The sequence below is a fragment of the Macrotis lagotis genome, chromosome X (genome assembly GCF_037893015.1).
Source record: "Macrotis lagotis isolate mMagLag1 chromosome X, bilby.v1.9.chrom.fasta, whole genome shotgun sequence".
Taxonomy (NCBI): Eukaryota; Metazoa; Chordata; class Mammalia; order Peramelemorphia; family Peramelidae; genus Macrotis; species Macrotis lagotis.
In genome coordinates this window covers 530,621,380-530,645,869 of record NC_133666.1, presented here as the reverse complement: position 1 = coordinate 530,645,869, position 24,490 = coordinate 530,621,380, and the positions used below count along the sequence as shown (strand labels likewise).

At 34.1% G+C, this 24,490-nt stretch overlaps 1 protein-coding gene across 12 annotated transcripts in view; it reads left to right on the top strand.

Annotated features, from left to right (window-relative positions):
• Positions 1–21,204, top strand: part of CDYL (chromodomain Y like) — a 165,409-nt gene extending 144,205 nt beyond the window's left edge. For 4 of the 12 annotated variants that reach the window (XM_074208497.1, XM_074208494.1, XM_074208496.1 and 1 more), the window contains 4 exons: positions 1,186–1,358; positions 7,649–7,859; positions 16,078–16,221; positions 18,106–21,204. In XM_074208497.1, coding sequence (XP_074064598.1) covers positions 1,186–1,358; positions 7,649–7,859; positions 16,078–16,221; positions 18,106–18,264 — 687 coding nt within the window. In that variant the 3' untranslated portion in view covers positions 18,265–21,204. The remainder of the gene's footprint in view (positions 1–1,185; positions 1,359–7,648; positions 7,860–16,077; positions 16,222–18,105) is intronic. The other 8 variants (XM_074208490.1, XM_074208488.1, XM_074208491.1 and 5 more) reach the window with 3 other exon arrangements.
• The last annotated feature ends 3,286 nt before the right edge of the window (positions 21,205–24,490 follow it).

Genomic DNA, 24,490 nt, shown 5'->3' with positions numbered 1-24,490 from the left:
AAGATGATTTAATGCTGACACTTCCTACAAAATAAAAAAAGAAAGAAAACAATTCGGTAAAACCAACCAACACCAAGTGTACGCTATCCCATTCCCTAGTCTCCCCAAGGGTATCCCAATGTTTTCCATTGCATTCCTCTGCAGTGAATGGGAGGAAATGTATTCTCTGTACTGAAACCAGTTTAGTTTCATTTTACTGTTCCTTCATTTAATTATTTTAAACATGTATGTTGTTTTTCTGGTTCTGCTTCATTTTCAGTTCAGATAAATTTTCCCCTCTTCAGAATTTGTCATTTTTCATCCTTCTTGATTACAACAACTCAGTAAACTCACATATACCACAATTTGTTTAGATTTTCTCTAATCACTTGTTACCTTTTTTGTTTCCAATTATTTTCTTTAATACAAAAAAGGTCCTACATTGAATATTTTTTGTACCCATAGGATCTTTCTGTTTCTGACCTGCTTGTGAAGGATATGTGTCCAGTAGTGGGATTTCAGGGTATAAATAATCCCCACTCTGTCTTTCGTCCTGTGGAGTTTTATTGCTTCATTGTTGCATCATAAATGACATGTTGAGCATTTTAAAATAGTTTCCTACCTTTCTAAAATTAATCTAGGGTGATGAAATTATACCAAATAATTCAATTATTTTGATTCATATCCTATGTTCGGTGAATTCAGTGAACTAAAGTTGCTTCTGTGCACTGGTTGCATATGCCACCTGCTGACCAAAATGTAGAAATGCCAAATGAATATTAAATATCCATTATTTGCTAAGTATTATCCTGAATATATCAGTGCCTACTGGTATTGCTGGATGATTTTGAAGATTTAAATTTGTGGCCTATATAGTTTCTTGTGAACATAATTTTACATTTCCCCTCAGTGTTTGGAAAATTAGAAATTACCAGTGTTTAAATAATCCATTTTTTTAAATTTCCAGGTATTTTAAGAGCTTTTGTGTAAAATAAAGATCATTTCCTTTGAATGAATTCTAAGTTGTTTTTTTTTTTTATATTTCCCTTATTTAAGAAATCAGCCCAATCAGTTTTAAGTTTGTTGGTACTTACAATTCACTTGTTCCAGTGAATCTTTTTCATCCTTTAAATTTTTAAGAGCCTTGGTTGCTTCTGTGAAGGAGACTTAGATTTAACTTCAAGTATTACTTGACTCTCTTAAAAGGTAATGAAGGAGGTCCAGAGTGCACTAAATACAGCTGCTGCCGATGACAGTAAACTTGTGCTACTCAGTGCAGTCGGCAGTGTCTTCTGCTGTGGTCTCGATTTTATTTATTTCATTCGGCGTTTAACAGATGATAGAAAAAGAGAAAGCACTAAGATGGCAGAAGCTATCAGGTATGTGTCATAAGCTAGTTTGTCCTTTAGTATGTTTTTATATTTCCCCTTACATTCTATTAAAGTATAATTTCAACATCAAGCCTTGTAAATAATATATATATATATATATATATATATATATATATATATATATATATATATACACATACGTATTGTTACTAATTGTTATAATTTTACTGATACTCTACATAAATACACACTGGTATTCAAAAGTAATTAGACAGATAGACTTCATGATCTGCCACCATAGTCCTTTTTTATTAGTCATGGATGGTGGACAAATAGGATTCCTGTTTGAAGTAGTTGTCCCTTTAGCTGATATCCCTACAGAGTTTGTGATTCCAGCAAAGGGTCTAACTTCAGTACTAGATTAGACCCACGAAATGCTCCAAAGTCAAAGTTTTTTTTTTTTTTAAATCAGGATCCAGTGTGCTGTACTTGCAGCTCTATCATTTCCTGTGTAACTTTAATCTCTAGACCTGTATTTCTTCATTTCATATGAATGACCCTCTAATGAAAGGTCCCTTCTGTCTCAGAAATCTATGAGCTTTTGTGTAGCACACAGAACAGTATTCCCTCAAAAAGAAACATTAGTTTATTATTGCAAGACTGTTCTTCTCATAACAAATTTAAAATTATATATTTTACATATCACTTTTTTGTGAGATTGTAGCCTTTTAAAAAATCAGTGATTTTAATAAACATGGCTACATAGTCCCTTAATGATGTTTATAAAACAACCTCTTGTATTGTTTCTTTCTATTATTTCTATTTTTGCAAATCTTCTGTTTTTATAATAAATTATTTTGAAGAACAGTTAGACCAGAACTTTGGATTTTTCCTAATTCAGGAGCTGTTATTTTGGATTTGATTTAGCATTAGTAAAAGATTCTGTAAATTAGCAGGATTTCAGTTCATTGCCTTGAGTATTCCTGTTATTTTAAAGGAACTACTTACTGATTCCTAGTTTTATTGGTTTTCCTAGTACCATATAATAACTTTGGCCAACTATCAATTTAAAAAATTTAACTAAGATATTTTGTGTTATACTATCCCTACCCTAGAAAATATTGAAAATCAGAAATTTAGCAATCTTATTTTTCTACTAGAATTACATTCTAAGACCAAAAACATCTCTATTGATTTTGCTTTTTCGTATCTCTAGCAGAGAACATTTTTTAAAAATTCTAAAATAATATTTATTTTTCCCTTGTTATATGTAAAGATAATTTTAAACATTTAATTTTTTAATGTTTTTCCCCAATTACATCTTTTTTTTTAAATTTTTATTTATTTACTTAAGGCAATGGCGTTAAGTGACTTGCCCAAGGTCACACAGGAAATCATTAAATGTCTGAGGTCAAATTTGAACTCAGGTCCTCCTGACTCCAGGGCCAGAGCTCCATCCATTGTGCCACCTAGCTGCCTCCCCTGCCATTACATCTTAAAACCATTTTAAAATATTTTTTAAAAAGTTGTGAGTTCCAAATTCTATCCTTCCCTCTCTCCCTGAGACCGTAAGAATTTGATATAGTTTAGACATGTACATTCATTAACATTCATTTTAATTTTTTTTTTTGAGTTTTCTCTTCCCTTTTTCATCTTGCTCCTCCCTGAGACACCAAACAATTTGATATGTTCAGTCATACAAAATATTACCATACTTGTGTTATTGTGAAAGAAAATAGACACCCCAGAGGGGAGGAGGAAATGGGCCATTCAAAAATTAAGAAATGAAAAATGTATGATTTTTAATCTGCATTCATACTATCAGTTCTTTCTCTGGAAGTGTATAACAATTCTACATCATGAATCCTTTGCAATTGTCTTGGATCATTGTATTGCTGAAAAATAACTAAGTCATTCACAATTGATCATCAAGTCTTGCTGTTACTATGTACAATATTGTCTTTGTTCTGCCCTCTTCACTTTGCATCAGTCCATATATGTCTTTCCAGGTTTTTCTGAAATCATTTCTCATAGCACAGTGATATTCCATTACAATCATATACTGCAATTTGTTTAGCAATTCCCCCATTGATGGGCATTCCCTTGGGGGTTCAATTCTTTGTCATCGCAAAAAGAGCTGCTATAAATTTTTTTATATAAATAGATCCTTTTCCCTTTTTTTAAATCTCCTTAGGATATAGTCTAGTGGTTGTATGTTGGATCAAAGGGTATATCGCCTTTATCGCCTTTTGGAAGAGTTTCAAATTTCTGTCATATAAACTGATCTGATAAAGATGTGAACTTATACAGAGTAGTTTAAATTCACATTTTTCTAATCAGTGGTGATTAGGAGCATTTTTTCATAAGACAACCATAGATGGCTTTGATTTTTTTTTATCTGAAAATTGCTTTTTTCATATCCTTTGATCATTTGTCAATTAAGGAATGACTTATTTTTGTAAATTTGACATTATGCATCATTTTATTTGAGACAGAAGCTAGCTTTGAAAGAGTTTAATCAAAAGCGATAGTCAGTAATATTCATCATAGCCACAGCTGATTTCCTCCCTGAAAAATTGAGGCTTAGATAGGAATCAGGATTTCATAATCCTTTTCCCATAACATCACAGGTAATAGTGACCTTTTCCCTTTTTTTTTTTCTTTTTAGCTTATAGTCCACTCCTCAGGCCCATTCCTATTGGTTTCACTGCCTGGATGCAATCTCTTCATCATGCTAATTTGGTGTTGGGGATTATAATGACCTAAGTTCAGTTGATCTAAAAAGCAAGAAAAAACAGGTTAAAAGAGGATTAAATACAAACTTTCCTGGCTGATAAGTTGGAATTTTTTTAACCATAGAAACTGCAAGACTAGCCTGCCTATTTTATGGAATTTATTTTAATCAAATTGTTAACAGAGTTCAATTTGGCCATATGTAGGATTACCTTTTTGTTTGTTTGTTTCTGTTTAAGTCCTAGAACTAGTTACACTAGACTCATTTGACCTTTCAACTTGTTCATTTGCATTTAAATTAATTTTACATCTGTAGTGCTGGATTATAAACACCTAAAGATATCTCTGCTATCCTATGCTATTTTTAGTTTTGTGACTTTTAGGCTAACATTGCACTTTCATATCAGTACAGATTCCTTGAACAGTTTAGACAGTATTTTATAAAATAATCATTTCAAATTTTTTTGGAAAAGAAATCCAATTAATGCTTATTAAATTTAAAAATTATAGTCAAGAATTTTTAAAAACCTGGATGGTAGTGTGAGCCTTGATTTTTATATTTCATGAAATATTACAGACAGCCTCATTAATTTGGAGGGGTTTTTTTTTAAGGTTTTTGCAAGGCAAATAGGGTTAAGTGGTTTGCCCAAGGCCACACAGCTAGGTGATTATTAAGCATCTGAGGCTGGATTTGAACTCAGGTACTCCTGACTCCAGGGCCTGTGCTCTATCCATTGCACCACCTAGCCACCCCATTGGGGGGGGGGGGGGGAGTTGGACAGATGAAATCCATTAGTATTGGAGTATTGGCACTTTAAAGTTCCCAAGTTTATTATATTTTGTTTAATTTGAGCTTAGATATTTTCAACCTAATTCTGCCTTCATTGTGTCCTTTAAAAGTATATCTTATCAGCATGAATGCAGTAGCTTTTAATAAGTTCTTTTTTCAGTTGAGGTCAACCTCCTTTGCACTTCCCAAATCTTCCTGGCATCCAGAGGTTGCCTGTAATTGCTGATTTCTTTGACTATATTTATTGGTTTTATCTTATGACTACACTTGGATAGGGCCTTCAGACCCTAAAACGAAAGCAGGTTTTTCTACCAGTGTCTAGTCAGAATTAGTCACCTGTTTCATATAAAATTTTCTATGATTTGAAAAATAGATGTTGACTGCTTAAAATCCAGGAACTATATGGTTTTCTGTGGTAAGAAAATAGAACTCAATTCTAAGAAATTCCTTCATCAAGTTAAAATTCAAGTTTTATATCTCACAAAAGCATAGTAGCCAATCATCCTTTGCTTATATTGATAAAAGAGAATAAATCCAGTGCTCATAATTGACTGAAGATTTCTCTTCTGCAGTTAAGATCCATTACTAATTTTTTTCTTCTACAATCTACAATTTTGGCAGTTGCTGGCTCAAGAGTACTCAGTAGCAGAGCCTAGGGAATTTATTTCTGTGTCATTGACCCATAATCCTCAAGAGATTTCAGAACAGAGGTAGCTTAATGAAGGTTATCTACACTTATCTCAAGAGTCTATTTAAAAGGTTGTCTGATTCTTTGCATCATTAAAATCTAGTGTGATTTTTCAAACACTGCCTCAGGCTCTCTCATTTAGGAATTCTTACTGAAAACCATACATTTAAGTTTCATTGCATGAAAAGGTCCTGAATAACTGAGGTGGAAGTAAAATCTGGCTAAGGATAGTGTCTTTTCAAAGAAGCAACTGAAATAACTCAATCCAGGAAAACTTCTCTTTGCCCCTTTCCCAAACAACAAATCATAAATCAAGTTGTGTGGGGGGGGTGTCTTTAGAGCTTTCAGTACCACCAGTAATTAGTATTTTCAGATTCTATGAATCTTAATTTGAGTGCTCGTGCTTAGCTTTAGAATCCAGTGTTAAAAGCATTGTTTTATAATTTGATACAGAACTAAATTGGTCTGAAAGTAATCTTCTGTACTTGGGATATTTGTAATTCTCTTCTGTATCTTACTACTTGATCATACAAAAAGCAACTACCTAGATAACTACTAGACTCTTGTAATTTCTTATTGCAACATTTATCCGCATTATTATATGATCTCTGACCCCAGTTTATCCTGATGACTCCCAAAGGGTACTATGATGGCTTGTGATAAGGGCATAAATTTAGCCATGATGGGCCAAGAGATAAAATTCTAAAAGTTTATGTTGAGATGAAAGAAAATGAACTTCCATAAATCTTTTTCCCTCAAAAAAAATGAAGTCATAAAATTTAATTTATTCTTAGAATGACAGTAATATTTGATAATACTAAGTTCATAGTTATTTTATGGATTTGATAATACTAAGTTCATGATTATTTTATGGAAATTATATTTATGATAATACTTAAGTTCATAATCATTTATATTGACTTCAGACTAACTATCCAGAGCTTTGAGGGATTAGCATTACATTTCTGACAGTTGAAGGAACAAAAATGTTTTCTTTTCTATGAAAAATCCACTTATAAGATGACATATCTCTAGTTCCAAATTAGAAAAAGACTGCTGGGTGGCACAATGGGTAGCACTAGCACTGGAATGAAGCAGATGTGAGTTCTACTATGGCCATAGACCTTTACTAGCTAAATGAACTCGGGCAAGTCAAACTTCATTGCTCCACAAAAAAGTAAAAAAAGAAAAAGACTACTGCCACATGAATTCAACAGCACCCCCCCCAAAAAAAAGGGAAATAATATCAGCAGTTGAGAAGATGGAGGCAGCTGATTGACTCAACAGATAGAACACTGAGCCACTTAGCAGCTGTATGGCCCTGGGCATCTCTTCTTCTGTTTGCCTCAATCCATTGGAGAAGGAAATGCCAGACTGCTGCAGTTTCTTTATCAAGAAAACTGTATGGATATTATTAGCATGCTATAGTCCAAGAGTCAAGACAAATGAGACAAAAATGAACAAAATCTTACTTTAAATACTAATTCTTCCATGAAGTGGTTCTTGACTTTTAGGCTTCCTTCACCTCCCCTTTCTCTGGACTCCTACAACCTTTAATATGCCAATTTATAGTGCATATTTTTAGCACAGTCTGTGCCAGACAATGGTTTTGTGTGGTTTCTGATTTGGTTGTTAGCTTTTTTAAGACTCCTTAAGTCTTCATAATCTTGTATGTGCAACCATATCTAGAACTGTACTAAGCAACAGATCCTGAAGTCCAAACTACAAACTAGTACATGATAGTATTTTTTACTTTTATTCCCCCAGTAGCAGTGCCTTCAGAATTTCCAATTTAAGATCTGTTGCTTACTCTTAGAGTTATGAAGATAGAAGTCCAATCTCTTCCTTTGTCCAAAGTCCCACAAACACAAAGTCTGCTATTGAATATTACTTTGATCATTTTTTGCAGTCACAGGTTTTATGTACTTATGTTATTGTAAGCATTTTGACATTAAATAATGCTATTCCTCTGAAATTCTAATACATATAGTAATTTCCATTAATTTGTTTATAAAATTATCATTAAAGTAGCTTTTTGTTTCTAAAAAAGCCAAAACACTTGAGTAATATTCTTTTTTTCTCCTTTTTTTCTCTCCTTATCTCCTTCCCACTCCCCACTCCCTTAAGAAACTTTGTAAATACCTTTATACAGTTTAAGAAGCCCATCATTGTAGCAGTAAATGGTCCTGCCATTGGACTTGGAGCATCCATATTGCCTCTTTGTGATGTAGTTTGGGCTAATGAAAAGGCCTGGTTTCAAACACCATATACTACATTTGGACAGAGTCCAGATGGATGTTCATCACTTATGTTCCCGAAGATAATGGGACTGGCATCTGTAAGTATCTTTATTTTCATTATGCATTTTGAAATAATATGAGAATATTTGCATTATTGCCTAATTCAAGTGTAAAGAATGTTTCATTGAGTCTGTATAGAAAAATCATTTTCTGTTCTCTTATTATTAGTTTGGGTTATTTTGGGGGTTTTTTTCCCCATTAATAATAGAAGTATTTCAACTCATTGAGCATTTCTTATGATCCCTTAGCATACCTGGGAGCCCTTCATACTTCTGTGTTTAGATAACAATATCACTCTTAGAAACATTTGATTTTACATAGAAAAGGTTCATTTTTTTAAGTAAATTCAAGATTACAAAGTAATATCTATATATGCCCATTTATTGGGCTGTATGGTTTTCTTAAATTTCATTTTCTTAGAGGAATTAAACATTTAGCTAGACTACATTGAAAAAGAAGGGGAAAATGCTATTAGTGATAAGTAGTGGTAAGATGTTTTTAAAATTAAATTGAATGCAGGGCAGCTAGGTGGTACAGTGGCTAGAGCACCAGCCTTGGAGTCAGGAGTACCTGAGTTCAAATGCGACCTCAGACATTTAATGATTTAATGATATATATAGGTCCTTTCATATTTATTTGATCTCTTTAGAATTTAGATAATAAAGGTATCACTGAGTCAAATTAATAGCTCTGGAAGAATAGTTGCAAAATTACTTCCCAAAACAGACCAGTTCACAGCTCCATCAACAATACGTTAATGTGGGGCAGCTAGGTGACGCAGTGGATAGAGCACCGGCCCTGGAGTTGGTAGTACCTGAGTTCAAATGTGACCTCAGACACTTAATGATTACCTAGCCGTGTGGCCTTGGGCAAGCCACTTAATCCCATTGCCTTGAAAAAAAAATTAAATTGAATGCCACTATGCATCATGGCATATTTTTCTACTTTAAAGCTCTTTAATTTCATTGGTTTTGAAAATTCTCTATGAAGAAACTTTTATTACCAATGTAGACTGGCAATTGTTTCTCTACTTTTTATTCTTGGAAAGTTAGTTACCTTCAGCCCTGAGAGACAAGCTGACTTACCTAGAAGTAGGACTTGGGTTTTCCTCTTCCAACTAGAAGTTCTATCCATTAAAAAACTTCCCAAAAAAACATGTTTACAAGGTTTGTTTCACCTATAATTCTGTAAGCAAGAAGTTTGGGTAGAAGAGGGGGTGTGTGTGTGTGTGTGTGTGTGTGTGTGTGTGTGTGTGTGTACGTGTGTACCATGTCCATTCATCCGTCCCCTCTTTCTGCTTGAGTGTTTATTCATACAAATGATTACCCATTACACAAATCCTAGAAAATCACATAATATTTCTGTCCCTTTCATCTTTGATTTATTCTTTTTATTTTCTATTCAAGTTATATACTCCTGATGAAAAAATATTAACTGTTTTGATTTTTATCCCCAATTTACATATGAAGAAACTCAGAGGTTACTTTCCAGCCAACCAAAAGGGTGTATGACAGGAGAAAAAAATCAGTGCAGTCAGTTACTATTTTCTTTTACTTAGATGGTTAAATAAGATTTATCAGATAAAATTTATCTTTGATGCAGTACCTCAAGTATTCTTTTCTCATATTATCCATCTATGCTGACTTAAGCTATGAACTTCTAAAAAAGTACTTATAATTTCAAGCAATTTTTAAACATTTTTATTAAAAGTTTTGAGTTCCAAGAAAAGATTATTATATTCTATGTATTCTTTACTAAGTTCATTAACATACATAATACCTTCAGAAAGATATGCATCCTGATTACAGTAAAATTGTTATCAAACTTGACTCATTCTGAATATTATAAAAAAACACACTCTGTCTCTGTCTCTCTTTCTATCTTTCTCTCCTTTTCCCTCCCTCCTACTGCAGTGGTTTTCTGTTGCCTCCAGGGGCAGATTCAAATATTCTCTTTGGCATTCATTGGGAACCCTTCCTAACCCAGCCCCTTCTCACCTTTGCAGTCTTCTTACACCTTACTCCCTCACTTCTGTTCTTCAATCTCATGACATTTGGCTGTTTCAGGTACAAGGCTCTCTATCTCTTGCCCCTGGGCATTTTCTCTGGTTGTCCCCTATACTTGTAACACTCTCCCTCCTTTGTTCCAACTACTTATCTTCTTGGCTTTTTTTAAAGTACCAAATAAAATTGTAACTTCTATGTGAATTTTTCTCCAATCCCTCAATTCTAGTGGTCTTACTCTTCATTATTTATTATTAATCCTGTATATAAATTGCTTTGTATAAATTTGCATGTTTTCTTCCTTATTAGATTGTAAACTCCCTGAGCTTACATGGTTGTAAGCTTACATGCCATTTTCAAAAACTGCCATCAAAATATAAAGTCTGGTGAAAGTATAGTCCTCAATTTCCTATTTAAGGACTAATCTGGTCAGTAAAACAAAATAAGATGGATTTCATTTATATGTGGGCCCTTTCCATTTTCACATTGATGGCAGTGTAAAAATCAGGAAGATGAACTGTTGGAGAAACTATGTATTTGATCATTTTGCACACCTTAATAGTTCTGTTAACCGTACTGACTAGTTGTGATTTCAGAAAACGGAATGAAGTACACTCCCACTTCTTGGGCAAGAGATAACAGTCAAGAAAAGTGAGATGAACAAAATTCATTTTCAGACATTGAATATTTTGATTTGTCTTATTTGACTAGACTTGTTACAAGGAGAATGAGAGTAGAAAAGAATGTCAGTAAAACAAACTTGAGAAGAAGAATAAGTTTAAAATAGAGACTAGCAGGGAAGTTTGGTTTAATACCATTTAAAATTAAATATACATTTAAAAAAATAAAAATTAATCAAATACACAACTTTATACTGGTGAGCCCAAAGCCTAAAACTATTTAGATCCTAAGTAATAAAAACATTCTACCGGGGGCGAAAAATGCAAACACAGATGTGAAATTTATTATTGTAATAGATATGAAACTAATTTTTAATGATGAAGCAATATCAATCTGATGTGTACAAGTGCATCTTTTTCTAATTACAACAAGGATTATAACTAAAGATTAAAATTTCATTGTCTAAAAAGGGAAATTTTATATCTTCCATCTGATCTAATCAAATCAACCATCAAAGTACTGGCTTCAGATATCACTTTTTCTGCAGAATTTAAGCCTATTTAAAGTGTTCATAATAACCAGTAGGTCAAAAGACCTTAGTGATCACTAACCAACTAGCAAACTCATTTGTAAAATCTCTGAGAAGTAGAGTAGAAGGCTGAGTAGTATTACCTTATAAAACACAGAAAATAAATCCAGGTATGAGATCCAACTGAGCCCACATCATTTCAACAACCTTAATCAATTAATGACTGTGAGATAAGAATAATAAGGTAATTAATAAGAATTAAATATTCTATACCATTTCATCATTCCTCAAGAAGCTACTTGATTTGCTCTCTAAACACCTTAGTCACCCAGTGTACTATGTGAAGAACTTGTGTTGCTACTTAGGACAATGTTTTGAAAAGCAGCTGAGCCTAATCAAATGTGTATGTGTGTATATGAATATATTATGGAAGGTAGCATGATATTGAAAGAATAATTTCTCAAGATATCAGACATAAATCAAGATCAGCATGATTTCAAAAATCAAATAGGGCTAAAAAAAATCAAAAGCTACTGGCCTATGTTCCACATACCATAGATATACTTTCAAACTTTCACAAAGAACTTTCCTACATCTTTATAATTTCTTAATTCTGACAGTAATACTTCTTTATGTCTTTACAATGGATTGTAAAAAGCAAAGTTTATTATCATTTTTAATTATAAAACATAGCTGAGTAAAACAGCCTTAAGACTGAGTCGGGGGCAGCTAGGTGGCACAGTTGGGGCAGCTAGGTGGCACAGTGGATAGAGCACCAGCCCTGGAATCAGGAGTACCTTAGTTCAAATGTGACCTCAGACACTTAATAGTTACCTAGCTGTGTGGTCTTGGGCAAGCCACTTAACCCATTTGCCTTGCAAAAAAAAAAAACCTAAAAAAAAAGATTGAGTCAGTCATGTTAAAATTATACAATGAGCCAATCAAACTACCAGCATTTAGCACCTTTTTACTATGTATGGGATGCTGGGCTTGAAGTCAGGAAAACTCACTATCCTGAATTAAAATTCAACCTCAGACATTAGCCATGTGACCCTGCACATGTCTTTTCACTCTGCCTCAATTTTCTCATCCATAAAATGAGTTGCAGAAGAAAATAGCAAACCATCCTAGTGGGTTGTTTATTTGTTTGTTTGTCTGTGTGCTGAAATACAATGAAAACAAAAAGAGTACCTGATCTCAAGGAATTCACAATCTCAAAGAGGAGGAATGGGGACAGGGTGCCATGAGTGGTAAGCAAGGTAGAGGATAAATTGAGAGTACTCTCAGGAGAAAAATATTAAATTAAAGCTTGGGAAAAACCAGTTGCCCAAGAGGAAACTTTTGAAGTCAATCAAGAAAACAAAAAGGCCACCGTTAGGAAAGAAAACCAGCTATACATGAGGAATCCTCTCATGTAAGCCCTCTTGGTCAGGAGGTGGAAGGTCACATCCTAGGAACAGTAGGGCAGTCAGGGTCAACTGGATCCCAGAGTGAATGGAGGGGATGGCTGCAAATAGATGAAAGGCCCAGGTTATTTAGGACTTTAAAAGCCAAACAGGGCCAGCCAAATGACTCAGTTGATTGAGCTCTGGCCCTGAATTCCAGTCCAGCTTCAGCTATTGACTATGATAACTTCCTCTCCACCCCCACCATGTCCTCCCTCACCAAAGCCAAACCAGATTTTATACTTGATGGTGAAGATAATAGGAAGCTACCTGATTATTCAATAAGGTGATGATATCAGATCTGTGTTTCCATGGATCATTTTGAATGCTAAATAGAGAGGACTTCAGACCAAGGGCAACCAGAAGGCTATTATGTGAGGTGTCAATGTCAGAGCAAGGAAAATAGGAGATGAAAATGAGAAAATGTTACAAAGATGGGAGACACCTCTGATTGGATAACACTAGATTGCAAGCCTCAGAGTCAGTAAGGATATTGAAACTCTTCATAATAATAAGGAAATTAGATAGATAGGAGGGTTTCTTGGGAAAGGTCATTATTTCAGTTTTAGATTATGTGAGTTTCAGACTTGCCTGGGATATCCAGTTTGATGGTAGTTAATAGGCAGTTGTAGATTTGAGATTGGAAATTGGGAGAAAAGTAAGAACAAGACAAATAATTTTTCGAGAGTCAAGCTGTATTTAAGCAAACTGTCATATGTGAATGTAATGGAATTTCCTGTGCTATAAGAAATGTTGAATGACACATAAAGAGAAACATAGAAAGATTACATGGAGCAGATGCAGAATGAAGGAAGCATCAAAAATAACCCCCCCCCCTTCCCAAAAAAAGTGACTATAACATAAATGGAAAGATCAGGAAAAAATAAAGAAATGTTGCAAAATTATCAAAAATAAGCATGGCATCAAAGAAAAAAATATGAGAAGATAATCCCTGCCTCCACTCCTTTGTAGAGGTAAGAGGACAACAGATAAAGAATATTGCACATGTTTTCAGACTTTTTCAAATTATCCATTTTGCTGCATATTTTTCCATTAAAATGTTATTTGTCATATGGAATGACTCTTTGGGAAGAGAAAGAAGAGAGATGTTGAGAAATTTTGTTACTACAGATAAATAAGATATCAGTAAAAATTACCTTTTAAAGTCAACTGCATAGAGATGATAAGATACTATGAGAACTGATGAAGTTATCTAGTAGTGTAGAGAGAGAGAGAAAAGAGAACTCAGGAGAAAGACTTTGGCTAATAAAACAGTTTTCAGGTGCTACCTAACTGCATATCCAGTAAAGGAGACGGAAAGTAGTTATCAGATATATATTTTTAGAATCCCTGTAAAAATGTCTCCTCAAAGACAATGCTTCAAAACCTTAAAGCTAGATGAATCCTCACCAGAGTATACATTACTCTTAGGTGTCTTTCATTAGGTCCAAATTAAAGAAGAATTTTTCTAGAGCCAGTGAAACATCCTCTTGCCCTCTCTCTAGAAGCTTTAAAGGACTATCTCATTGAGATCCATGGTGCCCCAGAAGAGATTGACTTTATATAATAGAGTCAAAACAAAATAGATAGAAAATATTTTTGCAGTTGGAAAGTCAGTCCATTTATTTGCTTCATCTCTTTGTATATTAGCCATTTCAGATGAACAAAAAGATTGAGGTCTTGACTTGAATATGAGAAAGCAAATAGAAAGATTCTATTTGGAATTTCCCATGGTGTTTTCTATAATCCCCCTGGGGTGAAAAAAGTGAAGGTTTTTGTTTTAGGTTTGTTTGTTCAAAAAAACAAAACCAGAATGGTTGGAAATCTTAGGATATAGTAATATCAAAGAAATAGAGAGTCCTTGATGACCTTTAAGGCAGTAAGACACATAGTAGAAAGCAGCATTTTCCGATGGTTGTTTGCAGGTGTACAAGATAATATTCCATAAAGGAAATAAGACTATATGGACAGCCCAGATGCAACACTGGTATTCACATATAGAACAAAAGATCCAGAAGAGATAGGTCTAACATGAGGGCTAGATTGTCTTCATGAGATCTGTGGAACATAACTCAAGGAACAGTTGAATTGAAAACCACCCTCTTAGAAAGGGATAGTCATCAAGAAGTTCATCTCTCCATTGACATATTCGGACTTGTATCATCTGTCACTATCAGTTAGGGTAAGCTCTAGTACATGCTAATCACTTGGTCATTAATGAGAACCCCGGGCTGTAACAGGAGGAGACAACATGTTGGAGGTGGAAGGAAACAGCAAAGGTTCTTGTAGAGGTATCTCAGAGATGATGTTGAAGAAGCACCAAGATGGTCCCATGGGAGCTGTGCATGAAGCCCACGAGAGAGATGTGATAGTGGGATCCTGGAGCTACATGGAAAGGAGGAATAACATTGAATATCCCTGAAAAGTGTTGGTGCCAGGTTCTGGATCGTAATTACTAAAATGTCTTAACTGCCATTATGTAAATGTGTCAAAAATATAATGTGAACATAGCAAGTACAGACCAAATTTTATAATATGACTTATCAAAATATATTAATCATAATATTTCCTGGGGTAAAGCTTAACTGAAAATTGCCTTGGTGCTCTCATAATTTCCTTCTAAGTATTCATTTTGGGAAATTGGGGTTACTACAGTTTGATCAATCTATGTTCAAGAAAATATTTCGGGTACTTAAAAATATTCTTTTCTAACTGTTAATACATCATGTTGACCAACCATAGGAATCATTGATTAAGGAGAACATTTGGTACTTAAACTTAAGATTTTAACGAAAGTCAAATATATTTAGATTATAATATTTTTTTTAAAAAATTTCTGTTTTTAGTTCACAGACCCCAGGTTAAGAAACTCAGCATTCAATGCATTATATACTATTATCCTTAGAACAAAAACTTAATTCTATATAAAATAAATCATCATTGGTTAAGTAGTCTTTTCTTTTTATTTTGGGTTCCATAATCTTTTGTACATTTAGCTAACCTATTCCATTTTATTGAGTTATTCCTTTATATCAGCCATGGTGAGAAATCATTTCAAAAGTAATGAAACTGATGTTTTGTACTTCATTTAAATTCTTCCAAAAAAAATTAAACTCAAGATTCTGATATTTTTTGCATTTTATATTACTAGGTTTTGGAGGTTGTGTGCTCAGTTATTGGGAACATCACTACCACTACTACATATTTTACATCAAAGGAGGAGACCCTCTGAACTGTGTAATTAGAGGAAAGAGTAGCAGGTTCTTTTAGTTCAGACAGTTTAGTCGTATTTTTCATTAAATATGCTATCTTAATGAAATATGCCATTTTCAAATATATAGCAAATCAACTTTTGAAACATTGCCTCATAAAAAGTGTTCTTTCCAAACAAAAGGAACTTTTTATGACTTTTATCTCTAGTGATTTAATGTTTTTCATCTATCTTTTAAATTATTTGATTTTGTACTTGGTAAAGTAAAACTGGTAGTGTTGAATCAGATGCTAGAAAATGTCTCCCCAAGAATCTACATAAAAGAACAGGCATTTTTAAAAATTCATCTTTGTTCTGGATTTTCTGAGGGGTTGTGTCTTAGTTTGAATCATTCCCACCCAGTCCTCCATTTCATTTCATATCAGAAATGACTTTTCTTTCCTTTAGGCAAATGAAATGTTGTTCAGTGGAAGGAAGTTGACTGCGCAGGAGGCTTGTGCCAAAGGACTGGTCTCCCAAGTGTTTTGGCCGGGGACCTTCACACAGGAAGTAATGGTTCGAATTAAGGAACTTGTCACATGTAATTCAGTTGTAAGTTTGTTTTCTTCCATATAACATTTTAATCTTAGGACTGACTTGTCCTGGGTCAGAAATTCAGCACTTCCTCAACACTCTGGCTGCTCTGTACCTTCAGTGAGTCCACCATGCTTTGTACTCCTGTACATGTAGCATTTTCCCACCACAGTTCTACCCTGATGGATGCCTATCAATGTGACTCTGGTTGTCCGAGGTTGTGTTAACAGAGAGCAGGGCCATTGACTACTCATCTGTTATCCAAGCCCCAGCCTGGCAAAGTTCAGAGAAGCTTGTGGCTAGATTGACTGCAGAATGTTCTCAAAGATCATTTGGTAATTCTCAGAAGGGTTGTAATCTGGGTCCATAAAAGTAATACCGATATTGGTATTGATGCCTTAAAGTTCACAAAACTACATTTGCATTCAACAATTAAAACATTAGAACAGAAGGAATAACCAGGAACTGACTGACACTTTCTAGTATTTTGTTTGTAACTGTATTTCTATCCTTATTTCAAGATATTTTAAAATTTCCCTCTATCATTCGAGAAGAAAATTCAAATTTAATGTAAAAATATAAATTAGCAGAGGGCAAAAATGTTTTCTCATGAATTGTCAAAGATTTATTTCTGATTAGAGGATAAAAAAAGATTGATTTCTCAGATAAAAAAATCAAGGTATAAAATGAATAAGCTATGGAACCTATCAAAATATCTAATCTTTGGGGCGGCTAGGTGGCGTAGTGGATAAAGCACTGGCCTTGGAGTCAGGAGTACCTGGGTTCAAATCCGGTCTCAGGCACTTTTAATAATTACCTAGCTGTGTGGCCTTGGGCAAGCCACTTAACCCCTTTTGCCTTGCAAAAACCTAAAAAACAAACAAAAAATAATAATCTAATCTTTTTTGTTAGGAATTTGGCTCAACCTTTGAAGTGTTCCAGAGTGCCACCTTTGTATAAATTGTTGTCACATCTGTTATTTTAAAATCATTTGTTCAAATGAGACTACCCCAAACCAAGGATAAGAATGTTGTACATGCATTCATATTTTAATATTTCCTGTGTCTCAGAGTTGACCTGCTTATTATACTAAATTATACAACCAAAGAACAAAATAAAATTATGTTCCCTAAATCTCAGTATGTTTGTATCATAGAATCTTTGAAAAAGACATAAATTGAGGCAGCTAGGTGGTACAGTGGATAGAGCACAGGCCCTGGAGTCAGGAGTACTTGAGTTCAAATCCAGCCTCAGACACTTAATAATTACCTAGCTGTGTGGCCTTGGTCTTAACCCCACTGCCTTGTAAAAAAATAAAAAGACATAAATTATCAATACCCCTTCCTAAGACACATGAGAATCCATTCTATTTCCAAAGACTTTATGAAAATGTTTTGATTTAAGAGATATTCTAAATCACCAGAATTGTATTTAGATTTTTCATTACTTGGACTCTTTAGTAGAATGTGTGGTCCACAGATAATAAAACCTTTCTTTCAAGATGCATTTATTCAGTGAGCAACATACAAGTCACACCATTAAGATTTAAAGGGTTTCATTTCAGTCTAGAAGAATCATAACATTATAGTTGAGATCTGTGTTCTTCTGTCATAATAGACTGGTAATGTAGACAGAAACATACTGGGAACCTACAATTGTGTTTTGATAGTTTGATAGCCATCTTGAGACTGTTATTTCCCATGTTTATAACATAAAAATATGAAATATTATTCTATTTTGTTGTGCTATTTGTCTGCATACATTATGAAGAATTTTCCTAGGTACTTTTCTGAACTGATGATCCTCCTTCCTTAGGTCATTTTTTCCCAAGTCAGTTCAGGAAATGAAGCAGTAGTGCTTGTTGTTTCCCATTAGTTAATTGAATGTTATTCTTTGACCTAGGTACTTGAAGAATCCAAAGCTCTAGTGCGCAGTATCATGAAGGTGGATCTAGAACAAGCAAATGAAAAGGAATGTGATGTTTTGAAGAAAATCTGGGGCTCTGCCCAAGGAATGGACTCGATGTTGAAATACTTGCAGAAGAAAATTGATGAATTTTGATCGGCAGAAATGACACTGGAATTGAGTTTAGTGGGACATCATTGGCTCAGTGATGCCATAATTCATTTAAAATCCAGAACCAAGTTTACTCATAGCTAATAAAGCTTGAAAATAAGACTGAAAAATTCAAGCTTTTACTGTCAAGGAGTATTTTAAAGTACTGTATCCTTTAAAAGAAAAAAGGGCAAACAAAGCGCCTTTATCCCAATATGATTATTTTATACAAAATAAATGTACACATACAAACCGAAAAGTTATAATGTTGAGCACCAGACAGTTCTTTGAATCTCTAATTTTTGTTATCTTTGGCTAGTACTGTATAAAGAAGAAAAGGATTGAATGGTGTTTGTTGTTTTCTGGGTGGCAGGAAAGTCTAGAATAATGTTTGTTTTCCTCATTTTTTTCTCCTAGAATACAGAGTCAAAAACGGGTATGAGCCAGCCCCCCGCCCCCTCACTTATCCACTCACTGAGTTAGTAAGATCAAAGATGTTGACTGAGTTTGTCTCCATGAAGGTTCAAATACCTCAGAGGATGGAATTTGTAAATCAAAATAAGTCTTTAGGCTTTAGTTTATACCCCTCTAATGGAAAGTCCAAGTGATGAACATATCTCCAAAACTGAATGTGTGCTCAGGATTTATACTCAGTAACCCTTTTTTTGAAAACATGTCCAATTCTTACCCAGTTAGCATGAAGAAACCACTGTCTCTAGAAGAAAGCTTGTTTTGCAGTATTAGTGAATCACTGAATATCTTATGTATGAATATCTAAGTTATAAGTTAGTCTTAGTGGGTTTTTCAAAGTAATTAGTTTTCCTGACTTTTTTGAAGAATAACTACATAAGTGCTTCTTGTTGCTGGGTGAGAATACTACTTTATATACAGTTTTGTTTTTCTATTTGCAGTTTTCATTGATGTATTACACCAAAAAAAAAATCAACAAAAAAACATTTTATGTTCATAAAGTGTAATTTCTAGGTTCACTTAGAATATATTTTATTTAATAAGTTAAAATTCTTTTGGCACACTATTAAATACAGAAACTCCTTTCAAAAAACTACCTTATATTAGACATGTAATGCTTTTTATGTATACACTATATACTGTATACAGTATAGTGTACAAGAGTGCCCTGTGTAAATAGACATATTTTGCATTCCTTTTCAGGAGTGATTACTGATTCCTGACTACAGATGCCTATTATTAGTTGGGCATCTGTGCTTGCAACGTATTGAATGTATGAAGAATGAAATAAAATCAAACCTTATTTTTGTACAGTTTTGAAGTTTGTACTTGGAACTGACCACCTCCCCTTCCTTGTGGAGAGCTGTACAGTGTGTAAATCTGCCTTTACCTTGGATTGGTACAGTATTTTTGCATCTGTGGGACCTACTTTTTTTGTTCAGTAGTTGAACTATATATAAACTGTACAATCTGTAAAGTTTTTATAGAATAAATATTCAGCTGTGAAAACTGGTTAAAATAAAACTAATATTTCTTAACACATTCTAAATTTCTCTGCTATAGTCCCATTTTTTGAGCTTTTAATCTTTAATGAGTTCTCTGATGAGTTTTTTAGGGAGTTGTTTTTAGAAAGGAGCCAAGAGTATCATTGAGTTTGAATTTTTTAAGTATGGTTTCTATGAGTAATCTAAGAAATGAAAAAAAGCTAGTAAAAGAACTTCTATAATCTATTACAATTTTTCTTGAAACCTGATTTTATGAATGAGAATGGTTCTCCTCCTGTGGGGTCAAGGAAAATGCCCTTGAGTTCCTTTTGAGTGGTGTTAAGATTTTTCTTAAATTGCAATAATGGTCTCTAAAATATATGGTCTAGAAAACATTTATAGCAATCTTCATTCTGATCTCTCCCTTCCATTTAGTTCTGTTATTTGATTAATATATTTAACAAAAAAAAAGGAGAATTTTGATCCAAAAAGGTATGAAGAAATAGCTAGAAATAATTTCTTAAAGGATAGCAACACTAAAATGCTAACTTCAAAATATTAAAGGAATAGGGTTTAAAAAAACCAAACACAAATCCTATGCAGATATACTATTATCTTCCTACATACCTTGATTAAGCCTCCTAGTTAGAAGCTATGGGACTTAACAGAAAACATCATAAACTTTACTGGAAACATTTCCCATGCATCTGCAGTGTCTGTTTTGTATGTATCATTTGTCCCTCCCCTCAACCTCTCACTTGTGAAGAAAGCAATCGTGGCTGCAAACCCAGGAAAGGCCTCCTAAAGAATGTGCTATGCGTTTTATCCCTATTTGTAACCCTTTTAGATAAGGAGATCTCCCCCCCCCCTTCATTTAACTGCCTTTTCTATCTCCAAGGGGCTTCCTGTCTTGCTCTTCATCTACTGCTCTTTCATATCCCCTACCTCAGTCCATCCTGGTGATCTACCTTTGTCCATTTTTAAAACTCTCACTTGTGTTTCCAAGAAGCTGTAGCATGTGCAGCAACCATATCCCAGGAAAAACTGTCTTGGCAAAGAGCCTAAACCAGGATGAGGATAATCTATCAAACCTGCTAGTGAGTTAAGGGATGTAAAGACTCCATGAAAGCAACTGAAGCAGGTACGATGGAGCTTTCAGAGTTTAAATCTAACCTGGATGATACCAAGGTCATCCACTCTATGATGGACAATCATCAATTGTCTTTCCACTGAACCTAAATGACTAGAAGAGAATGAGACTGAAGACTCTGCAACTCTGCCTTATATCCAGTTCACCCTCAAGTCAAGATATCACCCTGTGATTGTCTTTGGCCTTCTTCAAAAAATTTAACAGTACCTCAGACTATAGTGACATTCTTCCAATTACTATCTCTCTAAGGCTATTTGTCCCAGAGTTCAAATTACCTCAGCTCTTTAGAAGCAGTCTTTTATATGTGACAAATAGTGTGCTATATAGCGTGCATATATATATATAAATAATATATATAATCCTAATTATATATATATATAATCCTAAATTTGCTACTATCTGATCTTGAGTAAGAAACTGCGAACAATCCTTCAGTTTCTTCATTTATAAAACAAAGTGTTTGAACTAAATGATCTCTAAGGTTTTAAAAAAAATGACATTAAATGATTAGTTTGTTTTCTAATATTCCTAGAAATGGAGAGAAAAGGAGGTGAGGAGATGGGAAGATATCTTTTTTAAAAAGATATACAAGAAATAATTATGTAGAGAGGTGATTAGATACCAATACAAATGAAAAATTCAAAGCTGCCATTCTTATCTTTCCCTTCACGCCTAATGAAGAAGACCAAAAAAAAAAAAAAAAACCTCAAGGGGAAAAAAGGGAGGAAAACTGAAGTTCTATCAAGACAGCAGAATCTTAACTTGAAATCAAAGCCTATCTAGCCCAGTTGTTAATAATTGCTCCAGCATCCAATCTTTAAATCAGTGCTACTATTATAAAGCCCAAATCTTGTTCATAGTCTTTACTGAATTTTTTTTTCCTTTTGACTACTAGCATTAACAGATGTCACTATTGTATTCCTCCAAAGGAAGTAAGCTTGACTTAGCATTCAGAAAAACTGTAATCTCTCTCTCAATTTACCTGAACAAAGCTAGGGCAAAGTTCATACTGTTGGTCACAGGGGAAACAGACTTTTTAAAAATGCTCAAAAACCTTTTAAGAGAACATTCTTTATATCAAGAGATGCTGATTGCCAATAAGCATTAATTCACCTGTTAGCCTATTTAATGTGCTAACAATCAATATCACTATGAGAATTCAACCTTATCTGTATTGATAGTCTTCCTGGAAATGGAACCATAGGAAAAAGTTTCAGCCAAGTAATAGAAAATGACTCAAGTCCTTGGAAAGGTAAGGTTTTATCATGCATCCACATTATTTTACGATGGTTGTCTCACCTAGATGTACCCAAGATGAGGATAAGCATATCATCACAAAAGGTATCACAGCTAGAAAACACATTAGGATTCCTTGAGTCCATTGCTCTCATTTTACACATGAAGAAATTGAGATTCAATAACTTACACAAGGTCATAAAACTGTAAAGTTTTATCTAGAGTATGAACCAACATTCTCATAATTCCAAAAGTAGTGTTCTTCCTGTAACTTCTTGCAGTTTAATCAGTTTTCAATCACATCTGACCCTTAGTGACCCCATTTAAAGATAAGCAAACTGAGACAAAAAGGGTTCAGTGACTTTGCCCAGGATCACATAGTAAGTAGAGAGTAAATTTGAACTCAAATCTTCCTGACTGCCTGGTCCTCTGTCCTCTGCACCTCCTTGCTGTAACATTAGCAGTACCTATTGAACAGGATGAAGTAGTGAAAATATTAAGTATTTGTGTACAAGAGACACAAAATAGGGCAACCTCTCACTTGTGAAGAAAGCAATAGTAACTGCAAACTTAGAAAAGGCTCCTAAAGAAGATTACATGAAATGGATCTTTAAGGAAACTGCACTTTCCCAGAGGTAAAGTATGGAAGGAGTGTTGCAAGCATGGGGACAGGAGATTTTGATAAAAACTGTCTTGTAAACAAAACAAGTCAAAGTTTTGCAGTTTCTCATCCCTATATTTAATAATTACTTCTATCAAGAAGAATCTCAAGTTCTTTTGCATAGCAAACTCAAGTAAAATTGTTTACAAAGGCAAAATGACTGATTACAAATAAATATATATATCAGAATCATCTACAAGTAATCAAATCCTGGACTGGAAAAAGCAAACATATAAGAAATATGCAATCCAATTAAAATGTAGGACATTTCAATTGTAGCACTTCAGCTGACTTGGTTAAACAACAAAAGGGAGAGAAGAGAGGGGAAAAATGAAGATGTTTTTTCATTGTCATTTCATAGAGAAATTAGTACAACAAAAAAAAAGTCAACATCCTAGAAACCACCTCAGTCATGAAACATGATGCCAAAAAGAAACAAATACAAAAGCATATCTGTTTTTGAGTATTTGCTTTATTTGTAAGACATCAGGGAAGGATGCTGGAAAACTATAAGCAGTGTCATCTCTACAAATGGCAGTGGAGAAAAATTTCCAGAGACTTGCACAATAACTTTTGTCGATAAAATTAGGAAAACAAAGCAAAAATGAAGCATGCAGTCCAACACTTGGTTTGTCTGCTTTGTTAGTGCTCATAGCAAAGCAATCATATTTAGATTCCACTTTTCTGCCCCTTGTAATTGATACCATCTTTGAAAATAGACATGGGAGGGGTGGCTAGATGGCACAGTGGATAAAGCACTGGCCCTGGAGTCAGGAGTACCTGAGTTCAAATCCAGCCTTAGACACTTAATAATTGCCTAGCTGTGTGGCCTTGGGCAAGTCACTTAACCCCATTGCCTTGCAAAAAAAAAGTATCCTGGAAAATGGACATGGTACTCAGGATAGTGTCCGAGATAAGTTGATTCTGATCCTAATTTTCAAAAGAAAAACCATTCTGGAGACAACAGTTTTAAATGTATTATTTACTTAGCTGAACTAGCAAGTCCAATGACAAGAAGCCCATCTGACCTTACTGAAATTTGATTGGATGAGTGTTAGGAACTTGGAAGAGTATACCTTTGAATCAGATCACCAACCTAGCATGGCATGATAGAACAATGTTATGGAGCTTCATCTGGATGGATTTGTGCTGAAACCCTCTCTGATGGAAGCAGAGCTAATATTTTCCTGACTTCAGAATGATGTCATCCTTCAAAAGGTAGAAGAATCAATAAGAAGAATTTCTATTCACAATTTGATATTGGCCAATAAGAAGGAACTGGTTTCCAGGAAGAAAATGATGTGAGACCTAGAAGGAGATGATCATAGTTTTCCTCTAGAACAGTCAAAATCTTGGAAGAGCTTTCCAAGTTCATCTTGAATCTGTAAAGGATGCTGAAATCATCAAAATAAAAACACTCCTTAGAATTAGCAAAAGAAATCAATGTGAATGCAAAGATATGCTATAGGTATAGCAAGCAAGGCCAAGTAGTAGTCGATCATATTTATGGAATGTTGGACTAAATCTCAGAATGATTTGAAACTAGTGAGTAATGCTGAGAACAAAGCTTTCCTAAACCAAAAGGTTGGGGTTGGAGAAAGGTTAGAATAGCAATATTAAGGAAAAGATTTTCAAAAAGAAGGGATAAGATCCCTTGGGAGTGGATTGTATTTGACAGTGATTACTGATGACAGTGAAAACAGACTGTTCAGTTTTTATTTTGCTTTACAT